This window comes from Balaenoptera musculus, chromosome 16, assembly GCF_009873245.2.
Source record: "Balaenoptera musculus isolate JJ_BM4_2016_0621 chromosome 16, mBalMus1.pri.v3, whole genome shotgun sequence".
NCBI classification, from domain to species: Eukaryota; Metazoa; Chordata; class Mammalia; order Artiodactyla; family Balaenopteridae; genus Balaenoptera; species Balaenoptera musculus.
This window is the reverse complement of record NC_045800.1, coordinates 6086050-6108449: the sequence shown is the minus strand read 5'-3', so window position 1 is coordinate 6108449 and position 22400 is coordinate 6086050. Positions and strand designations below refer to the sequence as shown.

Below are 22400 nucleotides of genomic sequence, written 5' to 3'. Positions count from 1 at the left end.
CACAGGCGAATTCTATCAAACATTTAGAGAAGAGCTAACACCTATCCTTCTCAAACTCTTCCAAAATATAGCAGAGGGAGGAACACTACCAAACTCATTCTACAAGGCCACCATCACTCTGATACCAAAACCAGACAAAGATGTCACAAAAACAGAAAACTACAGGCCAATATCACTGATGAACATAGATGCAAAAATCCTCAACAAAATACTAGCAAACAGAATCCAATAGCACATTAAAAGGATCATACACTATGATCAAGTGGGGTTTATCCCAGGAATGCAAGGATTCTTGAATATATGCAAATCAATCAACGTGATACACCACATTAACAAATTGAAGGAGAAAAACCATATGATCATCTCAATAGATGCAGAGAAAGCTTTCGACAAAATTCAACACCCATTTATGATAAAAACCCTCCAGAAAGTAGGCATAGAGGGAACTTTCCTCAACATAAAAAAGCCATATATGACAAACCCACAGCCAACATCGTCCTCAATGGTGAAAAACTGAAACCATTTCCACTAAGATGAGGAACAAGACAAGGTTGCCCACTCTCACCACTATTATTTGACATAGTTTTGGAAGTTTTAGCCACAGCAATCAGAGAAGAAAAAGAAATAAAAGAAATCCAAATAAGAAAAGAAGAAGTAAAGCTGTCACTGTTTGCAGATGACATGATACAATACATAGAGAATCCTAAAGATGCTACCAGAAAACTACTAGAGCTAATCAATGAATCTGGCAAAGTAGCAGGATACAAAATTAATGCACAGAAATCTCTTGCATTCCTATATACTAATGATGAAAAATCTGAAAGAGAAATTAAGGAAACACTCCCATTTACCACTGCAACAAAAAGAATAAAATATCTAGGAATAAACCTACCTCAGGAGACAAAAGACCTGTATGCAGAAAATTATAAGACACTGATGAAAGAAATTAAAGATGATACAAATAGAAGGACAGATATACCATGTTCTTGGATTGGAAGAATCAACACTGTGAAAATGACTCTACTACCCAAAACAATCTACAGATTCAATGCAATACCTATCAAACTATCACTGACATTTTTCACAGAACTAAAACAAAAAATTTCACAATTTGTATGGAAACACAAAGGACCCTGAATAGCCAAAGCAATCTTGAGAAAGAAAAACGGAGCTGGAGGAATCAGACTCCCAGACTTCAGACTATACTACAAAGCTACAGTAATCAAGACAGTATGGTCCTGGCACAAAAACAGAAATATAGATCAATGGAACAGGATAGAAAGCCCAGAGATAAACCCACGCACATATGGTCACCTTATCTTTGATAAAGGAGGCAAGAATATACAGTGGAGAAAAGACAGCCTCTTCAATAAGTGGTGCTGGGAAAGGAGGACAGCTACATGTAAAAGAATGAAATTAGAACACTCTCTAACACCATACACAAAAATAAACTCCAAGTGGATTAAAGACCTAAATGTAAGGCCAGTCACCATGAAACTCTTAGAGGACAACATAGGCAGAACACTCTATGACATAAATCACAGCAATATCCTTTTTGACCCACCTATTAGAGAAATGGAAATAATAACGAAAATAAACAAATGGGACCTAATGAAACTTAAAAGCTTTTGCACAGCCAAGGAAACCATAAAGAGGATGAAAAGACAACCTTCAGAATGGGAGAAAATATTTGCAAATGAAGCAACTGACAAAGGATTAATCTCCAAAACATACAAGCAGCTCATGCAGCTCAATATCAAAAAAACAAACAACTCAATCCAAAAATGGGCAGAAGACCTAAACAGACATTTCTCCAAAGAAGATATACAGATTGCCAACAAACACATGAAAGAATGCTCAACATCATTAATCATTAGAAAAATGCAAATCAAAACTACAATGAGGTATCATCTGACACCGGTCAGAATGGCCATCATCAAAAAATGTACAAACAATAAATGCTGGAGAGGGTGTGGAGAAAAGGGAACCCTCTTGCACTGTTGGTGGGAATGTAAATTGATACAGCCACTATGGAGAATAGTATGAAGGTTCCTTAAAAAACTAAAAATAGAACTACCATACGACCCAGCAATCCCACTACTGGGCATATACCCTGAGAAAACCATAATTCAAAAAGAGTCATGTACCAAAATGTTCATTGCAGCTCTATTTACAATAGCCAGGACATGGAAGCAACCTAAGTGTCCATCGACAGATGAATGGATAAAGAAGATGTGGCACATATATACAATGGAATATTACTCAGCCATAAAAAGGAACGAAACTGAGTGATTTGTAGTGAGGTGGATGGACCTAGAGACTGTCATACAGAGTGAAGTAAGTCCGAAAGAGAAAAAACAAATACCGTATGGTAACACATATATATGGAATCTAAAAAAAAAAAAAAAAGGTCAGAAGAACCTAGGGGCAAGACGGGAATAAAGATGCAGACCTACTAGAGAATGGACTTGAGGATTCGGGGAGGGGGAAGGGTAAGCTGGGACAAAGTGAGAGAGTGGCATGGACATATATACACTACCAAACGTAAAATAGATAGCTAGTGGGAAGCAGCCGCATAGCGCAGAGAGATCAGCTCGGTGCTTTGTGACCACCTAGAGGGGTGGGATAGGGAGGGTGAGAGGGAGGGAGATGCAAGAGGGAAGAGATATGGGGACATATGTATATGTATAACTGATTCACTTTGTTGTAAAGCAGAAACTGACACACCATTGTAAAGCAATTATACTCAAAGATGTTAAAAAAAAAAAAAAAAGAAGAAAGAAATAGCATTCAGTAGGCAACCGTTTCAATCTGGAGCAATAATTCTTTGTCCAAGATACAGACCTTTAGTAGTCAAACTCTATGCATGGAGGAAACAATTTTCTGCATGATGTAAAAATAAAAGGAGCAAAATTTAAACTAAAAAACAAAAAAACAAAAACATATCCCAGAGCTCCCAAGGGAGCTTCTGTGGCATTGAGATTTGTCATATGGGTGCTGCTTGGCCACCAACATAGCACAGAGGGAATCTCCACTGGAGCCTGTCAGATTTTGCAAAGAAAACCAAGAAACTGACCAATAAAATCCTCTAGGCCAGTTGAGACCAAAGAGGTAGCCTTAGAAGGGCTGTGAAAACAACTCTGTGCTTAAATGAATCATCTCCCCAAATAATTTCCCTGCTGTGGAGGTTGGCTTTACATCATCTTCTATCTGCCACATGTTTTTCATAAGGAAGAAAATCATAAAAAAATAAAGAAACTCTTGTTCTCCACTTATGTTAAATCCACTTTATCCCACAATGAAATCCACCAGCACATTGAGAGGAAAGAAGTGACTGTTTCCTAACATTTTTAGATAGAGGTCCTCTTTCTATTTTTCTCAGGTGTACCTGAATACATGTGGCTAGCCTCTGCATCTTTTCAGGCCACGGATCTTTGAGGAATTTACTGCCGTTTTCCTTCAGTGTGACTAAATCTGCTTGCCAATGAAACAGATGCTTTAATTTGCCGTTGTTGTTGCCATGGAAACAGCCCTTGAAGGGACAGGCAATGTCTGGACTCCAATTCAGACCTCTGGTTTTCATGCCAGTGGTGCTGGGGCCAGATTCTGCTTTCCTATTCTACCCCCTGAGCATCTGCTTCCACACAGGATGCTGGGATGCATTTGATTTTTTAAAAATTTATTTATTTATTTTTGGCTGCGTTGGGTCCTCGTTGCTGCGCGTGGGCCCTCTCCAGTCACGGCGAGTGGGGGCCACCCTTCCCTGCGGTGCGCGGGCCCCTCACTGCGGTGGCCTCTCTTGCCATGGAGCACGGGCTCCAGGCGAGTGGGCTTCAGCAGCCGTGGCTCATGGGCTGTAGAGCGCAGGCTCAGCAGCTGTGGCTCACGGGCTCAGCTGCTCTGCGGCATGTGGGATCCTCCCGGACCAGGGCTTGAACCCGCGTCCCCTGCACTGGCAGGCGGACTCCCAACCACTGCACCACCAGGGAAGCCCAGATGTATTTGATTTTAAAAAGACAAGAAAATCAGAGTCTCAATGGAGTGGTTTCAGAGTTAGGCTGAAACCTGCACTCCAGCAGCTGCTCAGGGATGGGCTCAGGCACACTTCTGCACCCTCATGGCATCTGTCACAAATGTGGGTGCTCAACAAGGGGCTGTGGAATGAACTCCCAAGAGTGAGGTGCTAAGTTTGGGGAATACAGTTGACTACCAACAGGCAAAGGCAGAGCAATGATTAGCGGTGTTCCCTAAAGAGTATCCTGCCTTTTACCTCGGACCTCGGGGTAAACCAAGAGTTGATGGGGAAAAGTTCTTCTCTAGAAGAATTCCAGCTAACAAATGAAGGAACCATAGAATAAGAACATCACCCCCTTTGCTAGACCGAAAGAGAGAACTGATCTAGGCATTCATTGTTACTGGCCACTGACTCTGGCAGCTAGAGGTTGGTGCGGAGCTTTATCATGGAAGCATTAGGATGATCCCTGAACCCAGAGATCCAACCAGCATCGCAAAAAAGAGACAAGCAGAGGTCACAGAACTCCTGATGTGATGCAAGAAAAGGATAGAACATCCCTCACGATGTAGTCCTGCCAAAAAACCAGAACCTGAATCTGCTCAAGGCTGTAGCTCTAACTACTGGTTAACAGAAAACACAGGGGACAAAGGAATGGGCGAGATGACACCATGGGGATGAAATCAGCAAAATCAAGAATGTGGAAAATTCTACTGGGCAAGCAATCTGGTTTCACTCACAAGGATTACAAGATTTCAATTGCAAGAATTAAAAAAAAAGGAACCAGGAGCCTATATATTAAAAAAAAGACTTAGATGTAGTAACCAAACCAAACCAAAGTGTTTCAAGCTCTCTGCAGGGTTAGTTTTATTTATTGTCTCATGTGATCAATGAAGAGTCATTATGTCACACAAACAGAAGCATCGTGGTCTTTCTGTTGAGGACATGACAACTAGAAAAAGGCAAGAGACTCGCCATAAATACACCAGCCTGCACAGTACCTGCACACAACCACCCCTGGCCACCTGGCAGGGAAGGGGACGGTGAAATGACAACCACAAAGCCAGTATCAGCTCTCCCCTAGGCCGCCAGAGACCATCTGGAAATGGTCAGGACAGCCATTATTATCCATTTGGGATGCAGTTCTGGAGAGGAACCCCGAGGACACAGCAGGGTTTTCATCAGAAAATCATACACCCACAGCACAAGAAGTGAAAGACGACAAGTGACGTAATTAAACGTGGAGACCCACTTCCACATCAAATGCCCTTTTCAAGTCCTTCTAACTTCACAGAAAGTGCTCAAGGCTGCCACGCTCTCAAATTGGCACCCAGAGGGGCACCGTTTTGAAAAGGTTGATCTTAACTGATTTAGGCTCTTTAAAGTTAAGTCAGGTTGAAGAACAAAAACTCTAAAAATGGTGTTCTGACCTTTTCCAGTGTCTGTATAACTTCAAAGACTGACATGAGGAGGGAAGCTCAAGGGAATTTAGTTCTTATCCAGGAAACAAAATTTAGTCCAATTAGAAAGATCTTAAATGTTCAGGCTGAGAGACTGTAACTGAAATTGGAAGTTTAGTCTAGTTACAAGATTGCTGATGTCCATGTAGCTGGCGTCAATTCCATGAGTCTACAGTCATGCTTAGAGAATTTTCTCCCATCCTTTCCTGCCTTCATCAAAGTGTAGAGGTGACCCCTCTGGTACTGCCCAGTGAGGGATGAAGCTTATTAAGCTGCAGGAATTAGGCAACCTGAAGAAGTGTGTGACTCCCTGTAGGAAAGAACATTCCCACTGGGCATGCGTCAGCCAAGACCCCAAACTGGAAGGAACTGGCCAGCTGGTGTTTCCTGCCAATCCCAGCAATGCCCAACAGCCCCTCTTGCCATGATGGAAACGTTCCTAGAGCCAAATGTGATTACAGAGCACTTGAACCATGGCTAGTGTGACCAAGGAACTAAAGTTTTAATCTTTTAAGATTAATTTAAATAGCTTCGTGAGGCCAATGGCTCTCTAATTAAAGTATGAATATAGCTCCTTGAGGAATACAGAATACAGGCCCTATCACTGGGGATTCTGGTTCAATAGAGAGAAGCGGAGCCAGGCATCTGTCTTTGGAATAAGCTCCCCAGGTGGTCGTGATGCTGGTGGTCCCCTCAACCGCCCCAGACTTGAAGGACAGTAGGAGTCTGTGCGTGGTCCTGGTGGAGGGGCAGACCCACTGCACGGAGACAGACCATAAGAAGGACACAGAACTGGGCTTGGGAGTGAGCCCAGAGGCCACAGGCTCGCCCCACCTGGCTCCCGCCTGGAAGATGCAGGAAGCACTGACACTGCCTGAGGCTGTGTGAGGCTATTCAGATACTCTCAAGGCCACGGCCAATGTCTCGTGATGTTCCGCCCACCGCAGGCTCGTGCTCTCCAGCTCAGAGCCCCAGCCACTGCCGCAAACATCCATGGATCCCAAAGAAATGCCATGTGCAGGTCCACGTGAGAAGACTCCACAGGTCACCTCCAGAGTGGATTCTGTGAGGCCCGAATGTCCACCTTCGCCCAAGACTCGGAGGACCATGACCACCACGATCCGTGTCTTTGTGTCCCTGACCCCTGCTCAACTGGCAAGTTCTTGGTCCTTTCCTAGGGTTCTCGCTTCTGATCAAAGAGCATCACTGTTCTTCCAGCATTTCACGTATAAGAATCAACCCTGACACCTTCCTTTCCATATTACACCATACATTCGACTGCCCATCAATTTCTGTCCATTCTCAACATTCTCAACTATTCCCTTCTATGAGCGTCAGTGCCCTGCTTACAGGCCTTGCTTCCATGAGGCACCATGGTTCTTAGGAGAAAATACAAGGTCTTATCATGGAGCCCAAGGTGCCACATGGACTGCTTTCCACTCTTCTCTCTCCATCTCCCTCTTGCTCACCAGCACACGGACCTTCATTTCTGAAACACTTCAACGCTCCTTCCCCTGCTTTTGGGAACTTTCCGTATGCACATCCTTCTCTCTAGAACCCTCTACGCTCTGCCCTCCTTTACCTGGCTCACCCCTCTTCATGTAAAGCTTAAATGCTGCTTCAGTGCATGGTTCCTTCCTGAACCAGGCTGGGCCACCTGCTTGTCTTTTTAGCTCTCAGCACCACTGTCATTCAGTATTGTCCTGTGATGACCTGTTTAGCGTTGGGCTCCTTGACTAACCTCCAAGAGGACAAGGACTTTACCTTGTTGATGACTCTATCACCAGTGCCAACTGTAGTGGCTGGTATGAAATAAATGTTTGTGCTAAAAATAGAGGTGTCATATGATCCTGCAATCCCACTCCTGGGCATATATCCGGACAAAACGATAATTCAAAAAGATACATGCACCCCTATGTTCATAGCAGCACTATTTACAATAGTCAGGACATGGAAACAATCTAAATGTCTATCAACAGATGAATGGATAAAGACGATGTGCTACATATATACAATGGGATACTACTCAGCCATAAAAAAGAATGAAATAATGCCATTTGCAGCAACATGGATGCAACTAGAGATTATCATATAAGTGAAGTAAGTCAGAAAGAGAACAACAAATACCATATGATATCACTTACATGTGGAATCTAAAATATGACACAAATGAACTTATCTACGAAACCGAAACAGATTCACAGACATAGAGAACAAACTTGTGGTTGCCAAGGGGGAGGAGGTTGAGGGAGGGATTTATTGGGAGTTTGAGTTTAGCAGATGAAAACTATTATATAGAGAATGGATAAACAACAAGGCCCTACTGTATAGCACAGGGAACTATATTCAATATCCTGTGATAAACCATAATGGAAAAGAATATGAAAAAGAATGTATATATATGTATAACTGAATATCTTTGCTGTACAATAGAGATTAACACCACACTGTAAATCAACTATACTTGAATAAAATAAATTTTAAAAAAATAAATGTTTGTGGATAAATGACTAAGTAAAAAGAGAAATAAGTCTGATTGATCTATTGTTGATTAACATTAGGAATCATTTGAATTAATAAAGACTGATAAGATTTGTGAATGGCGGAAGGGAAGTTGAGAGATAAAAACATAAGATGAGATAGTAAAGTTTCTATAATACAGTTTTGCCTTCAATAGTTTAGTCAATAATTAGAACCACCAGGCAAATTAAAGCTGGAGGCTCTGAAAGGCAGGTGAGGCTTCTTCTGCAAGAGTAGACGTGGAAAGAAATAGCACTCTGCACGCAAACAAAGATTTTAAAATTCTAATTCCTGAGGATGTCAAGATTGTGAAATTAAGACCACGACCACAACAGGAGCCCCAAGGATCAGCACACGAACCCTTTCCAGCTCTTGTCAGAAGTGAGATGTCCGGCCAGCGTCAAGCCTTACGGGTATAGAGTAGTCATAACCCGATCTCTATTAATTTCGGACATTTAAAACAGGACACAGTTACAGTGAAGCCAAGGATACAACTGGGTGAAGTAACTAATATCACTGGGCCCACAAGAATATGTCACTGAATCATTCAAACCTGATCATCAGAAAGAACATGAGCTCTAACCTCTTGGCACTGACTGCACGCGGACTTTTATTCCATTTTGCAGATGAGCAAACAGAGAAAATATAAGCACCTTGTTGCTGGAAGCAAAGCTGGGTTTCTGAACCTGGCTTCCTGACTCCCGCCCCAGCATTCTTTCCAGAAGCTTTCTCCTTGAATAGGTAGTTTCTCTCACCACCCAGGACAGACCTTTAACCTCCTGCTGACTCACTCCTGGCCTGATCCAGGCCTTCCACGTCCCATCCTTCACTCTTTGCTAAGTGCTCAGAGAGTGCCCACCACAGGCCAGGCCACAAGGAAGGGGATGGAGGGGGAAGTAAAGACCCTGCCCCCTGACCTTGAGGACACCTCTAGCTGGTGGGAGAGGTGACGAAAGTCCAATAGTGGAGGCGAGCACGGCGGCAGGCAGCTTTCAAACATCGCGCTTGAAACGGCGCAGGGGTCAGGGTTCTGCGTGTGGCCTGACCAGGGTCATGCACAGCAGAACGGTGGCCTCTCCAGCCCGGGACGCACCTCAGGGACCTGCGCACACCCAGACAGCAGCCATCTTTCAGCAGCCGCGTGGCCTCAGGGGCTCACATTGAATTTTCACATCTCGTTCGCAAGAACTACTAGTCAATTTCCTTCTGCACTTACAATGTTTATTTTTTTGTTAACCCAAGAATAGGACTTTACATTTATCCCCATTAAATCTCATCTTGTTAGTTTTGGCCCATTGATCCAAACTGCTGAAATCTCCATAATCCAGATTCTGCCATGCAGAGCACCGTTACTCCCCGCCAGCTCTGCGTTGCCGAGAAACGTGATCAGCACACCTTTTATGTCTTCATAGCGATGGGCTGACAGAATTGTGGGCCAGGTTGAGGTCTTGTACACTGTCCTGCAGCTACTGACGGCAATCTCGGTCCCGCTGTCCAACACGATTTGGTTCAACCTGAACAACGGATTAATATCCTCCAGGTAGCTATTCAGCCAACTGCTAATCTACCCAGTCCTACCTCTGCACCGGCTGCATTTCTCTACCCTACATCATGACATTCTGAGATACCATCCAACAAATGCCTTCTCAAATATTTATGCCCACGTTTGACAAATTTAAAACGCTCCTTTCTGCAACTGTTCTAGAGTGAATATTAGTTAGAGTGGCCCCTTAAGAGATGTCTGGAATTATTCCAGACAGAAGAAAAGTCAATGCCAAAGTTCTTCTAGCTCAGAGACGCCCCAAATATAAATCAAGTGGGCCGTGGACTTCCCCCGGCAATTGCCTTCAACCGGTGATGGACAGTGCTTGAAAACAGAGAGCTCGGTGGGAACGATCTACCGCCATCAGTTTTAATTATCCTAAACTGGAAAAACGGATGTCTAAGCTGGCCAGCCTGTCCAATAAAGCATTTTGATCAAAGACGCAGTTGCACAGAGCACCTGTTTAAGGAATGGCCTGGGTGCCCATGGGTATGCAGGAGAGCTGCGGAACTTGTAAAGCTGGTCCCCGCAGTTCCACAGGCAGACAGCAGCATGGTGAAAAATGCTCCTCCAGGGAAGCTTTGAGTTTCTTTAGACACTCAATTATGGCTCCACAAACAGATTTTAAGTGAACAGCATCTGATCTCTGCACAAATTAGAGATGCTAGAAGGCAAATCAAATAGATTCCCTGAAACAACCACGTAATACAAATCCAGCCCTGTTTCATGAAGAATTGGTTTACACACGAAGAGTTTTGGAGCGGGGTTACTTAGGTGACTCTCTTTTTGCATTTGCTTTATATGATGATTTTTATGATTGAAAGCACTGAAGACACCTTTATATTGGTTATGATTTTAAAGCAGGTTTTTAATTAAAATAGATTCCTGGATATAGTCCATGGGTAGAGATTTTTAGCCCTTGGAAAGTTGCTGGGGGCCTTTCTAACATCCACCATTTTTTAAAAAAAATTTTTATTGGAGTATAGTTGCTATACAATCTTGTGGTAGTTTCAGGCGTACAGCAAAGTAAGTCAGTTATACATATACATATATCCTCTCTCTTCAAGGTTCTCATTTCTTTTTTATGAAGAGTAAATACTTCAACATTCTTCATTACAAGCATTTTCAAGTTTTTAGAGCAGCTTTTTTTCCTTCAAGATAAAAAGTTTTCCTAATCTTAACAGTAATATTTTCTTGTTATAAAACATTAATAAAGAAAGTAAATGTTGTCCAAATCTTTCTAGCATACATGTACATGAGTATAATTTTAAGATAAAAACTGAATGCCATGTAAACTACTATCCAACATGCCGTTCACACTGGTCATATTATCAATGCTATTTACAATAATAAAAATCTCCATCATCATCTTTAGATGTACTACTGTGTAGTATTATTTCATAGCTGAGTCGCAACTTATTTAATCGATCTCCTATTGATGTATCTTAGGTAAAACTTTCTGCAATGAACATCCTTGAACACAGGGCTGACTCCCCCCGTAGGCTCTAAAGCAGGGTACCGACCAGGTTACCTGCTCGGGCTCTCTGTTCTGTCGGTTGTTAAATATTTACATTTATCCTGCTTCCTCGTACATTTATCTTTGGGTTCTTATAGCTTCATTTGGATAAATTCTCCAATTGGATCTACTGGGCCAAAGGCTATGCAAATTAAAACTCCTATTTTAATTTTTCATTTTGGATAGGTTGATTACCTTTTGTGCCTGACAAACAACCAGTAGCATACAAGCATTTCATTCTACCTATAAAGTTGTAGAATTTTTTGGTATTCACCATTTCAAAAGTGAAGTGCTTATGGAACAGACATGTCACCATCTTCAAAAATTTATTATACTGAAGTAATTGGGGGAAATGGATTGGAAATGGATTATTAAAATAGTCATATTACCATGCTCTAATTTTGAAAATGTCATTTTTAACAGAATGAAATTTCCACAATGAGTATAAGTAGGATAATTAAAATAAAGCTATAAAATGTTATAGGAACACATTAAACCATCTCCATATACTTTTCTAAAACATGCTTTGCCAGTGAATTTGGGAAAAGAAATAAACCAAGAAGAGACAGTTTTAAGTTTACAACTTTTCTAATTTTGAGATTATTTTGTGAAAGGCCCAGAATTGGAAATGAGCAAATTAAGGTACCTTTTAAAATGATCTTTTATACAAATTAGCCACTGCCTAATAGTCAGCATGCACTATACTTCCTGCCTTAAAGGAAGGTAAATCATTTTCAAAGGGAACCATGAATAAGGCTATTAACCCACTTTACAGACTCAGAGAACCAGAGGGGCTCGAAGAAATGCATTTCTATATAGAAAAGGACGTCATTATAAAGCTAAATGAAGAAGTAGGATATCATATTACACACAGACTACAATATCAACTGGGAAGACAAAAGAAGCAAAGCCTTTTCTACAAGGAAAAAAAAATCTATATGAACATTCACCAGAATGCCAACCAACGTTGTGCTTGGTGGTAGGGGTACTTTGTTGGGGGGGGGTGGGGACTCTTGATTTTTTTCCCTACAGTTTTCAATTTTCTGCATTGGACACATATTCCTTTTAGAGTGAAAACAAATAACTTAAGGTTTTTATTAAGTCAATTTCCATTCCTCTACCTGCAGCCCTAATATCACGTAAAGGTCCAGGATCAGTCTCACTCATGCCATTTACCACATTCCTCCAACAGGCTAACAGTAAGAACAGTCGCAATAAAGACACTTCCCAAATCCAGCTGCCAATCCTAAAACCCCATCTAGGAAATGCATCACCACCAGAAGCCTGATTTTCTTTTGCTCTTTCAAGGAATACCAAGTTTCGTCCGCTGAGATATTTTCAAAACCACGTACAAACAGCAGTGTACAAAAATGTAAATGTCCTATGATATTCTTACATGAAAAAAAAGAGCATGAAAATATATACTTTGTTAAGAGAGACATATCAAAAGCAATATTCAGGTTTCCGTTCAGCCCCCTGATTATCCAAGATGTATTCCTGAATCTCTAGTTTAAGATCACCAAGTCACAAGAAAAGCTAAAAACACATTATTTACTGCTCATAAAAGCTTTTAATCCATCTAATGGTGAGGGAGAAACATGCAAGAAATGCAAAGAGGCAGGCTGCAGACCCCCAAGAAGCAGGCCATGCTATTTTACATATACTCATTTAAAATATGTATTTAATATATATTCATATGCATTTTAAAATGTACCTAGTTTTTAATAATTGCTGTTGGCCATGGGGTCAGATACTGAAGGTGAGACTTGGCCATTCATGATCCTGTTCATCTGATTTGCTCAGGACCCTCAAACCAAAGTAAGTATAAATAAGTGATCTGACTCGTTTACATAGAGATGCTGAGTCAGATTTTTGTGACTCAATATCTCTGGCAGAACTCATTTCAGTGAAGCTGTCTTATCTACACTGTCATTTCAGCAAAAAATCAGCATTTCACTGATGGGTGAGAAACAGGGACCAGTAATTCTGGAAGACAGAAACTCCAATTTTGAAACAAGCATGACTTGGGAACTTATATCTTTAAATACAGATTGCTTATTAGGAGAGCTCGATTCTTTTCTGGTACTAATCAAATAGAATAGTAAGGGGTCCTTTAGATCTGAGGAACCCATGGGGAGAGCCACAGTATAAAGGATGACAAGAATATGAGTTATTTTTACTTGTGCCTTGAACCAGGCACAGTTTTCTCCTGGGAAGGCATACAAAATATGTAATAACATCCATGTGCTACAGAAAAAAAAATATAATGCTATTTTCTGAAAATATATATAATTTTGCAAAAAAAAAAAAGGGCCAAATTTTTAAGTAAAAAGATAAAATAAATACTTCATACCACTGGAGACAAGGTCTGAAAGATAAAATAAACTTTTGGTATTTCCCAAGGAAAAAAGAGCTTCTACCCATTTGAAGCTGTTTCTCCTTATATAACCCAGGAACTGCCAAAAGTCAACTAATTATGGAACACTGTTATTGGAACAGAACAGAGGATGCTTAAATTCTATCCTTGAAACATCAGGCTCTGAAAAAAAAAGAAACATCAGAACTATGAGAAAAACCTGCTGAGCTAGAAAGTTCTCTTTTAGAGCGATAAAATTCTTTATTTTTCCATTGGATCATTTTTTGAAGTTAATTCCAGCCTCACATCCAAATTTGGATTATGAATCCACACATTTAGTTCTGTGTCTCTAAATGCCAACATCAATTACACAGCAATCTCCAGTCCCCATGTTGTAACTTTCTCCTATTGTGTCATAAACAGGAATTAACTCGACTTACTTGTTTCTTTCCAGATTTACAATCAGTTCTTTGCTTTCCAATTGTATTCGAAAATTCAACACTCCTGGATGATTCTGAAAGATAAATAAGAGAAGTCAGTTGAAGATCATTTCCCTTCGATGTGCCAGTATCTGAATATGCTCTGTAGGCATAGTCAATGGAGGGAGAGAAAAATACATTTTCTTCCCGGGACCGTTCTGAGATCCTGAGTAGAGGAGATCAAAACAAGCAGGACAAGAGTCTGGAAAACTCATCACCCTCCCAGATGGTACTGACACACCTGCATTCCTGGCCTCTGCACTCCTTTCCTCGGGCCATGTACCCTTGGGATCCTTCTTGACTCAACTTCCATCTCCCATAATCGACTCCTTCCTTGGTTTCCCTGTTTCTAGAGAAGACACTTTCATTTCCCCAACTGCTCATGTCAGAAATTTGAAGTCCTTCTCCCTCAACAACTCCATCTGATCCATGAAGAGGTCCTATTGAGTCGTCCTCCAAAACACAGCTCCTGTTGTCCGGGTCTGACATCTCTCCACCTTGCTCTGGATCAAGCCACAGTCATCTCTCACGGGAATGCTGCAAAACCCTTCTACCCCGGTCCCTCCACATCTACCTGTACTTTCCTCCCATTCATCCCCCAATGGCAATGGGAGGATATTTTTAAAAACTCAACCTCATCCACCTACCCCTGGTCATGACAAGCCTGCACTGATGTCCCATTGCACTGATGATAATATGCCAACTCTTTTAAAAAAAATATTTATTGAAGTATAGTTGATGTACAATATTATATAAGTTACAGGTGTGCAGTATAGTGATTCACAATTTTTAAAGGTTATACTCCATTTGTAGTTATTATAAAATATTGGCTATGTTCCCTATGTTGTACAATATATCCTCAGCTTATTTTATACCTAATAGTTTGTACCTCTTAATTCCTCTTCCCCTATGTTGCGCCTCCCCACCTCCCTCTCCCCACTGGTAACCACTAGTTTGTTCTCTGTATCTGTGAGTCTGCTCTCTTTTTTGTTATATTCACTATTTTGTTGTATTTTTTAGATTCCACATATAAGTGATATCATACAGTATTTGTCTTTCTCTGTCTGACTTATTTCACTTGGCATTATGCCCTTCAAATCCATCCCTGTTGCTGCAAATAACAAAATTTTCATTCTTTTTTATGGCTGAGCAGTATTCCATTGTGTGTACACACACACACACACACGTACATATGTGCGTGTGTGTATATATATGTGTATATATATACATATATACATGTATATACACACACATATATACATATCTCACATCTTCTTTCGCCATTCATCTATTGATGGACACTTAGGTTGCTTCCATATCTTGGCTTTGTAAATAATGCTGCTATGCTACGCTATGAACACTGGGGTGCATCTCTCTTTTTGAATTCATGTTTTTGTTTTTTCCGGATATATAACAAGGAATGGAATGGAATTGCTGGATCATAGGGTAGTTCTATTTTTAGAGTTTTTTGAGAAAACTCCATACTGTTCTCCCCAGTGAATATGCCAACTCTTCAATGTGGGCTATAGCTCCTGTATGGCCTGACCTTCATGTCCCTCCACACCCACCTGCGTTGCTCTCCTCCTCGCTCACCCGGCTCTAAGCCACACTGACCTCACCCGCTCCTCAAACACACCAAGCTCCTTCGCAGCTCTGAGTCTTCGCACAGGCTGTTCTCTCTGCCTGGAATGCTTTCTCCCAACTCTGCTACTCGGTATCAGCTTAAATGTCAATGATCCAAAGAAGCCTTACCTCACTCCCCAGTCTAATGACATCCACCTCTCCCCAGGTAGTCTTTCACCCAGTCTCCTGCCCTTTTCCTCCTTGTAAGGAGGAACTCCCTTCCTGCTCATTAAAATTCAGTATGTTGACTTGTGGGTCCACTTGTTTATTATACCCACGAAGGTGCCAGACAAATAATAGAAGCTCAATTAATATTTGGTGAAGGAGAGAATCAATCAATGAATAGGGCAAACAGCTCTACCAACCTCTTCTCCCTCTTGTTAGGCAGACACCATCTTCCTCCTCTCCTCTGGGCCCCAGGAAACCCTAGTCTGTGTGTGCCCAGCTGTCAGTGGGGGGCAGGAACCTATATTCTTTGTACTGCCTCAGAAATCCCAACAAGTTTCTTGCCCTGCCCTGGGAATGCAGCCATGTGGCAGTGTCCCTAAACCCACACCCCTACCCCAGTTTCTCTCCCACTTAAAACGGGGTGGTCGAACACGCCACACTCTCTCTTGCTGAGCCCAAATCAATGATTCAGAATCCTTACCCAAGTCAAAATTGATGTGCCATCCTAAAGTTATTCTACGAAGCTCTCCGTTTGCTTCCCCTTTCCCTGGGCACCCTCAGTGATTCTGGGGGTGGACAGTCAATTCTAACTCCCCCCAACGTCGCCACCAGCTAGCATGTTCAAGTGGAGGTGTCACATGTCCCTCAGGCATTTCTTTCCAAAAGAACTTAACATTTTTAATGTTTATTTTAAAAAATGAATGCTGTGTTTTCATTCCGATGATGTGGAAAGAGAGTTCCCCCAGCATGACCACGCTCGCCCTGACCCAGCTCACCATGGCTGCTGTGCTCAGGTCGGGGCCAGGCAGGACAGCCTGACTATCTAGGCTGATGTGAGAAGGGCAGAGGAGGGTTTAATTCACAAATGATGCAGCCAGGCTAAGCAAGGGCCAAATGCCATCACAGCCCAGTGCAGAAATAAAGGTTCCTTAGCAGCTTATAAAGAGCACAGTGGAGGAGAGACAGGCCAGGACGAAACTGGCAGCACAAACTCCAGATCGCCTGCACCTCCCGGGTAGCCTTGCCCTGGCGCTGCAAGTGGCGTGTCCATCTTATTCAAACGTCATCACCCGCATTAAATCAGTGCTGCTGACTTCAGTGTATTGGTCTTGTTTGCCTTTGCTTCGTAAGATTGTTTGGTCTTATGCTTGAATAAGAGATAGAAGAATACGTTTATACATAGTTCTCTAACATTCCATATTTGAAAGACACTATTATAACTCCAGAGCTCAAGGGACTGTTTTCACAACCCAGCATTTCAGCTCTACTATGAATTAACAAACCACATGCTACTATGTTTTAAGAGAAAAGTGGATTGTGAGTTCCAACAGCCAACCTTAAAATAATGAGTTAAGAGGAAACAAAATTGAAACAAAACCTGCAACAACATGAGTTGTTGGGTCACGTGAGTTTTGGGAAAATGTCACAAGTTGCATTAACTAATGCCATATAACTGGGGTAGAGTCACAGAGCACGAAACGTTACTCACTTTATTTTTAGGTCAGCCCTTGGAATGGCTTTCTGTAGTTTCCCATGTCTAATACATATGGCTATTGAAATTTAAATTAATTAAAATAAAATAAAGATTAAAAATCAGTTCATCAGTCTCACTGGACACATTTCAAGGCTCTAAAGCAACACGTAGTTAGTGGTTACCTCTGCTAGACAGCCCAGACGTGGAACATTTCCATCTTCACAGCAAGTTCACAGAAATTTCTATCTTCATTGGACATGCCTGAGTCAGTAATAAAGACCTAAAACTTGCATCATCCAATAGCTGCCCAAGAACTAGACTATTTTTAATATTGGTGCCTTCAGGGGATAGAATTAAGTGCAAACCCAAGCTGGATTTCTTTTTAATGTCCTTTAAGAGAGCTCTTCTCAATTTTAATTGATGGGTGATATTATTTTTTAAGTGGTTACTTAAGCTTGAGAGTTAAACTGTTGTATTCCCGTATACATAAGATGCTTAAGTATATTTTCTGAGTTTAAACATATCTTGTTTTTTATGGGTTCATTCTAGCAAATGACTATACAAACATCAGTGATCTAGTGAAAACCACAATTTTCCTTGTTATATTTTGATACTGTCTGGTGTTTGTAACAATTGTACAGGTTTCTGAGTGTTTGCTGAACTTTTAAATTCAATATCACTATTCCTAAACACACATCACTTCTTTTGATTTTAATATAGCGTACAAAAGTGTTTCTCAGCCCTGGATTTGCTTTCGAGTCCGTCACAAGGACGTTTACCTAAATTTACCTGTATTTTCTGACACTTGAATTTAATTACAAACACATATAAGAATGTTCTCGGGGGGGAGGGGCCGCCAAAAAAAAAAAAAAAAAGAATGTTCTCTCCAGGGTCTGCAATTTGTACTCATTAATTATATCTTAGGAAAACAAGATTATTAATTATGCTTACAATAAAATATTAGAACAAAAATACATCTCAATGTCTGTCAAGATGTGTCCAAAGAGCATATGTATGAATATGTCTGTTTATTTGTATGTGTTCTATGTATATGTGTGAAAAGTTACTTTAATTACAAATTGTGTTAGCCTAAGAGATGGACACACACATCACTATTTTATTTTGTTTTTTTCTTACACATCACTATTTTAAAGATAAATCCTGACAATTATATTTGTGAATAAAAATAAAATATTTGCAGCACCCTTTTTCCCCCATGAAAAATTCAGCTAGCTTGAACATGAACATTGGTAATAATTCTACATAAAGTCCCTACGGGAGCTGTTAGAATGTTCTAATGTTAACATATTTCAAATGAATACATTTTCCCCCAGGGTGGTAGAAAGAGCTTTATTTGTATATTTTACTTGAGATCTGAATGGTATAGGAGAAATCAATGGAGAAGGAGAACAGAGAGCTATTTTAACTCAAAACCACTCATTGCATTAGATTTCTTAGTTTAAAAGCATGTATTCATCCATTTTCTTTTGATTTTTAGACATTGGAGATGATGAACTAATGTTGGTTAAATACAGCCTTCCTTTTTAAAAATGAGACATTGATTGCCCTAATGAAACCGTGTCCTTTACTGAATGCTTAAAGAACTGCATTTGCTGAATAAGTCAATTAAATGCTTATCAATAGGCTAGAAATGTTTTGACAGTCATTATAATTCTATTTTTTTAATTGGCAAAAGTATATCCAAAAGAGTATATAAAATGTATAAGTACAATTTAAAAAACAACAATAAAATAATCATCAGGGTACCTACCACCCAGCTGAAAAGTCAAAATATTACCAAAATCTTAGAAACCTCCCATATTCGTTTGCTAAGGCTGCCATAAGAAAATATCTCAGACTGGGTAGCTTAACTATCAGAAATTTATTTCCTCACAGTTCTGGAAGTTAGAAGTCCATGATCAGGGCAGGTTTAGTTTCTTCTGAGGCCTCACTCCTTGTAAGTTCCTCATGGAAATGAGTTTGGGCAGGCTCCCCCAAATGGTTTGCCCAGGCAGGTCTGCAAAGTAAGGCTCTGGCCAGACACCACTGCCCGTCACTCGGACCCTCAGCTGCTCTGTACTCTTTCTCAAGTTTCCCACAATGCACTTGCCCAGCACACCCCACTTAACTGGAAATATAATCACATATTTAAAAAGTGATCTTTTGATTAGCTACAGTTTTGTTTTTCTTCTCAGTATTATCCATTGGGCTGCCTTTCTTTATTATTTATTTATTTATTTATTGTTAATAACATTTTTAGTCACAATAACCTCTTAAGTGATATCCTATAACAATGTAAATTATTTTCTCTGCTATCTGTTACTTACGAGCAATATTATAACAACAATAAAGGAATCTTAAAAGTGATCTAATTTCACATTTTACTCCAAAATGTTGGGCTGTCATTCTTTAATCTGTGTAAATGGGAGCTCACCCAAAATTGAATTTAAATTATTTCACCCATGATGGGTGCAAAATATCCCAAGTCAATAAATGTAGCTTTTCATGGATGCAGGAATGCTTATGATTTTTTTTTTCCTCTGATGGATGGAATGATACACAATATCGTCTCCTTGGTGTTTCTATGTCCTTAAAGAATAGCCATTTTCAATGACTTAGAAAAATCTGAACCTGACTGTGAAGTTGAAATAAGGTGGCAGTGAGCCTGCAGAAGGAACGGGATTGCATTAAAAAATCAGATGCGGGGCTTCCCTGGTGGTGCAGTGGTTGAGAATCCGCCTGCCAATACAGGGGACACGGGTTCGAGCCCTGGTCTGGGAAGATCCCACATGCCGCAGAGCAACTGGGCCCGTGAGCCACAATTGCTGAGCCTGCGCGTCTGGAGCCTGTGCTCCGCAACAAGAGAGGCCGCGATAGTGAGAGGTCCGCGCACCGCGATGAAGAGTGGCCCCCGCTTGCCGCCACTAGAGAAAGCCCTGGCACAGAAACGAAGACCCAACACAGCCAAAAATTAATTAATTAATTAAAAAAAAAAATCAGATGCGGGGACAATAGCCAAGTCCACTCCCATCACCATTTCTAGGTTATCATTTCAAAGACAATGGTCAGTTCGGAGCCAAAGTCGTTAGTCTCAACCACAGATACTAGAAACTCAGAGGGACCTAATTTTTCAAGCAGAACAACAATATTAAAATATTGCATTCAAGGGACTCCGAAATAACTGGATCCCTCTCCAGCACTAAATAAATGCTTCAGGCTGCTGCCCTGGCACTCATGGGGCACGAGAGAGTCATTTATTGCTATGAATATTTAGAGGCAATCTTGATTACCACTTTAATATCAGTGCAGCAGTTCCATAGCCGGGAAGATATGGGCCCTGTGGAACTGAGAGAGGACAAAATTGAATTAGCTGGAGAATAACACAGTAAGGAAAGAGGGCACTGCCACACCATAATGGGCGTCTCTGGCTTGAGGCCTTTTAGTTGTTACGTAAATGACAATAATGTTTATTCATGAGTCATTGATACTTTTCTCTGACGGAAAATTTACATCAGCAAACCACTTGTTAAAATGTGCAGAATGGCACACATTATCTTAAGGTAAAAAGCGCTTTTGAAAGATGTGGAACGTAGTTTGAAGTTGTTTGTGTGTTACAATGTTAGGTTCTTTTTCGCACGGATTCTTCTTACTGTATTTCTCTGCATGATGGGTTTACCAATTTCCAGCCCACTTCTCCCTTCCCACCAAAAAAAGGCACGACCTCCCCACCTTTGGCTTGTGTGATGCTCTGAATTCAAGCTCTTTAGGCTGTTGTTACTGGTGGGATCACTAATGTTTAAATTTGCAACAGACATTTTAGATTTTCATTTTTGATTACTGTGGCTATAGCCAGATCATCTTAAAGCCTCATTAATTCACTGAACTATTGCCATTCTGCCCCCATGCATCTGTACGCTATAGGATTACAGTTCCTCATGCTGTGTCCATCTGAGGACAATAGCAGATTCTGAGCAGACAACGGTCATCTGTCCCCTCCCAGAGCTCACTGTTGGGTTGTAAGAGGAGACCAACAACATGACTTAACAGAAAGCAATATAGAAAGAAGCACAACAATGCAGGTTTCTCAAACTTAACCCATCTAAATTTCAACTCATGTTCCCACCCCTCCCCAATCCAATGCAAAGGGGAACTCGGGGAAAATTCACAGCAGCTCCCCCAGAACTCCCCAGCTTAGTTAACAATGCACCTTCTTAAACCCCTTCAGCAATGACCCACTGTTCTTAGAATAACTGTGGTCTTCACACCACCAACAGTCTGGCCTCTCTCACCCCTAAGCTCCCAGCACACGGCTGAACTGGTCAGGCTGCAGTTGGCTTCTGGGCCTCTGCACCAGCTGAGCCTTTGCTGGAAGGCCTTCCTGGGCTCTCGAGGGGCCTCACCTCCAGGTCTCAGCCTGGATGTCACCCCCCCAGGGAAGCCCCCCATCCCAGCGGGCTCTTTGCCCCACACACCACTTCTCTCTCTTTCTAGCCGTCTCATTTGTGATCATGTATTGGTGTGTTTATTTTACTCGTTAATTGTCTATCTCCCCTTTTCACAAATAGAAACTTTGTAGGAAAAGGGAATTTTTCTGCCTTGTTCCACACCCTGTTCCCAACACCCAGAATGGGGCCACCTAGAAACATCTGTGGGATGACAGAAGACAGGCACGGCGGTAGCAGGAGATGGCAGAAGGGATACTGATTCAGGGGGCAGCGAAGGCATAAGTGTCACCTCAGGAGGTATGAAGGGCCATCTGGGCTCTCCTCCCGGGTCATTGCTGACCCAAGCACAAGGCCAAAGTCCATGCATCTGAGCCCCACCTCACTCTCAGAGGCTGACGGCCCACAGATGCAAGCAGCTGCACAGAGGACCCCTTGGTAGTGAGCGAGGAACTGGGCCATCGAAGGTGCCTTGGGTTCTGTTCCTCTGTGGAGAGGAAGAGGGGCTTGCTGGGAGCTGGACCACCTACACTTGGGGCGGCCGAGAAGGCCAGTGAGTGCGAGCTCCCAGCCTGGCTCCTGGCCCCTCAGGGGACGCCCGCCCCTCCTGCTCGGTTTCTTTGGACCTCAGTGATGGAGAGCCCAAACCAGAGCAGAGGGGCAGAGAGCGCGCTGCAGGAGGAGGAGGGGATGAATCAGCGGAAATCAAGGTCAAACACGAGGTGGTGGGTATGGGGGCTGCAGAGCTAGAAATCAGAGCCATGCTGGGAAGGGGGTGAGCAAATCAGGGTAGGAGGGGCTTGAGGA

The 22400-nt window shown here is 41.8% G+C and overlaps 1 protein-coding gene across 1 annotated transcript in view; it reads right to left on the bottom strand.

Annotated features, from left to right (window-relative positions):
• ADAM12 (ADAM metallopeptidase domain 12) overlaps positions 1–22400 on the bottom strand; it is a 386617-nt gene that overhangs the window by 249039 nt on the left and 115178 nt on the right. Inside the window, exon 3 of the mRNA XM_036827896.1 lies at positions 13848–13921. Coding sequence (XP_036683791.1) covers positions 13848–13921 — 74 coding nt within the window. The remainder of the gene's footprint in view (positions 1–13847; positions 13922–22400) is intronic.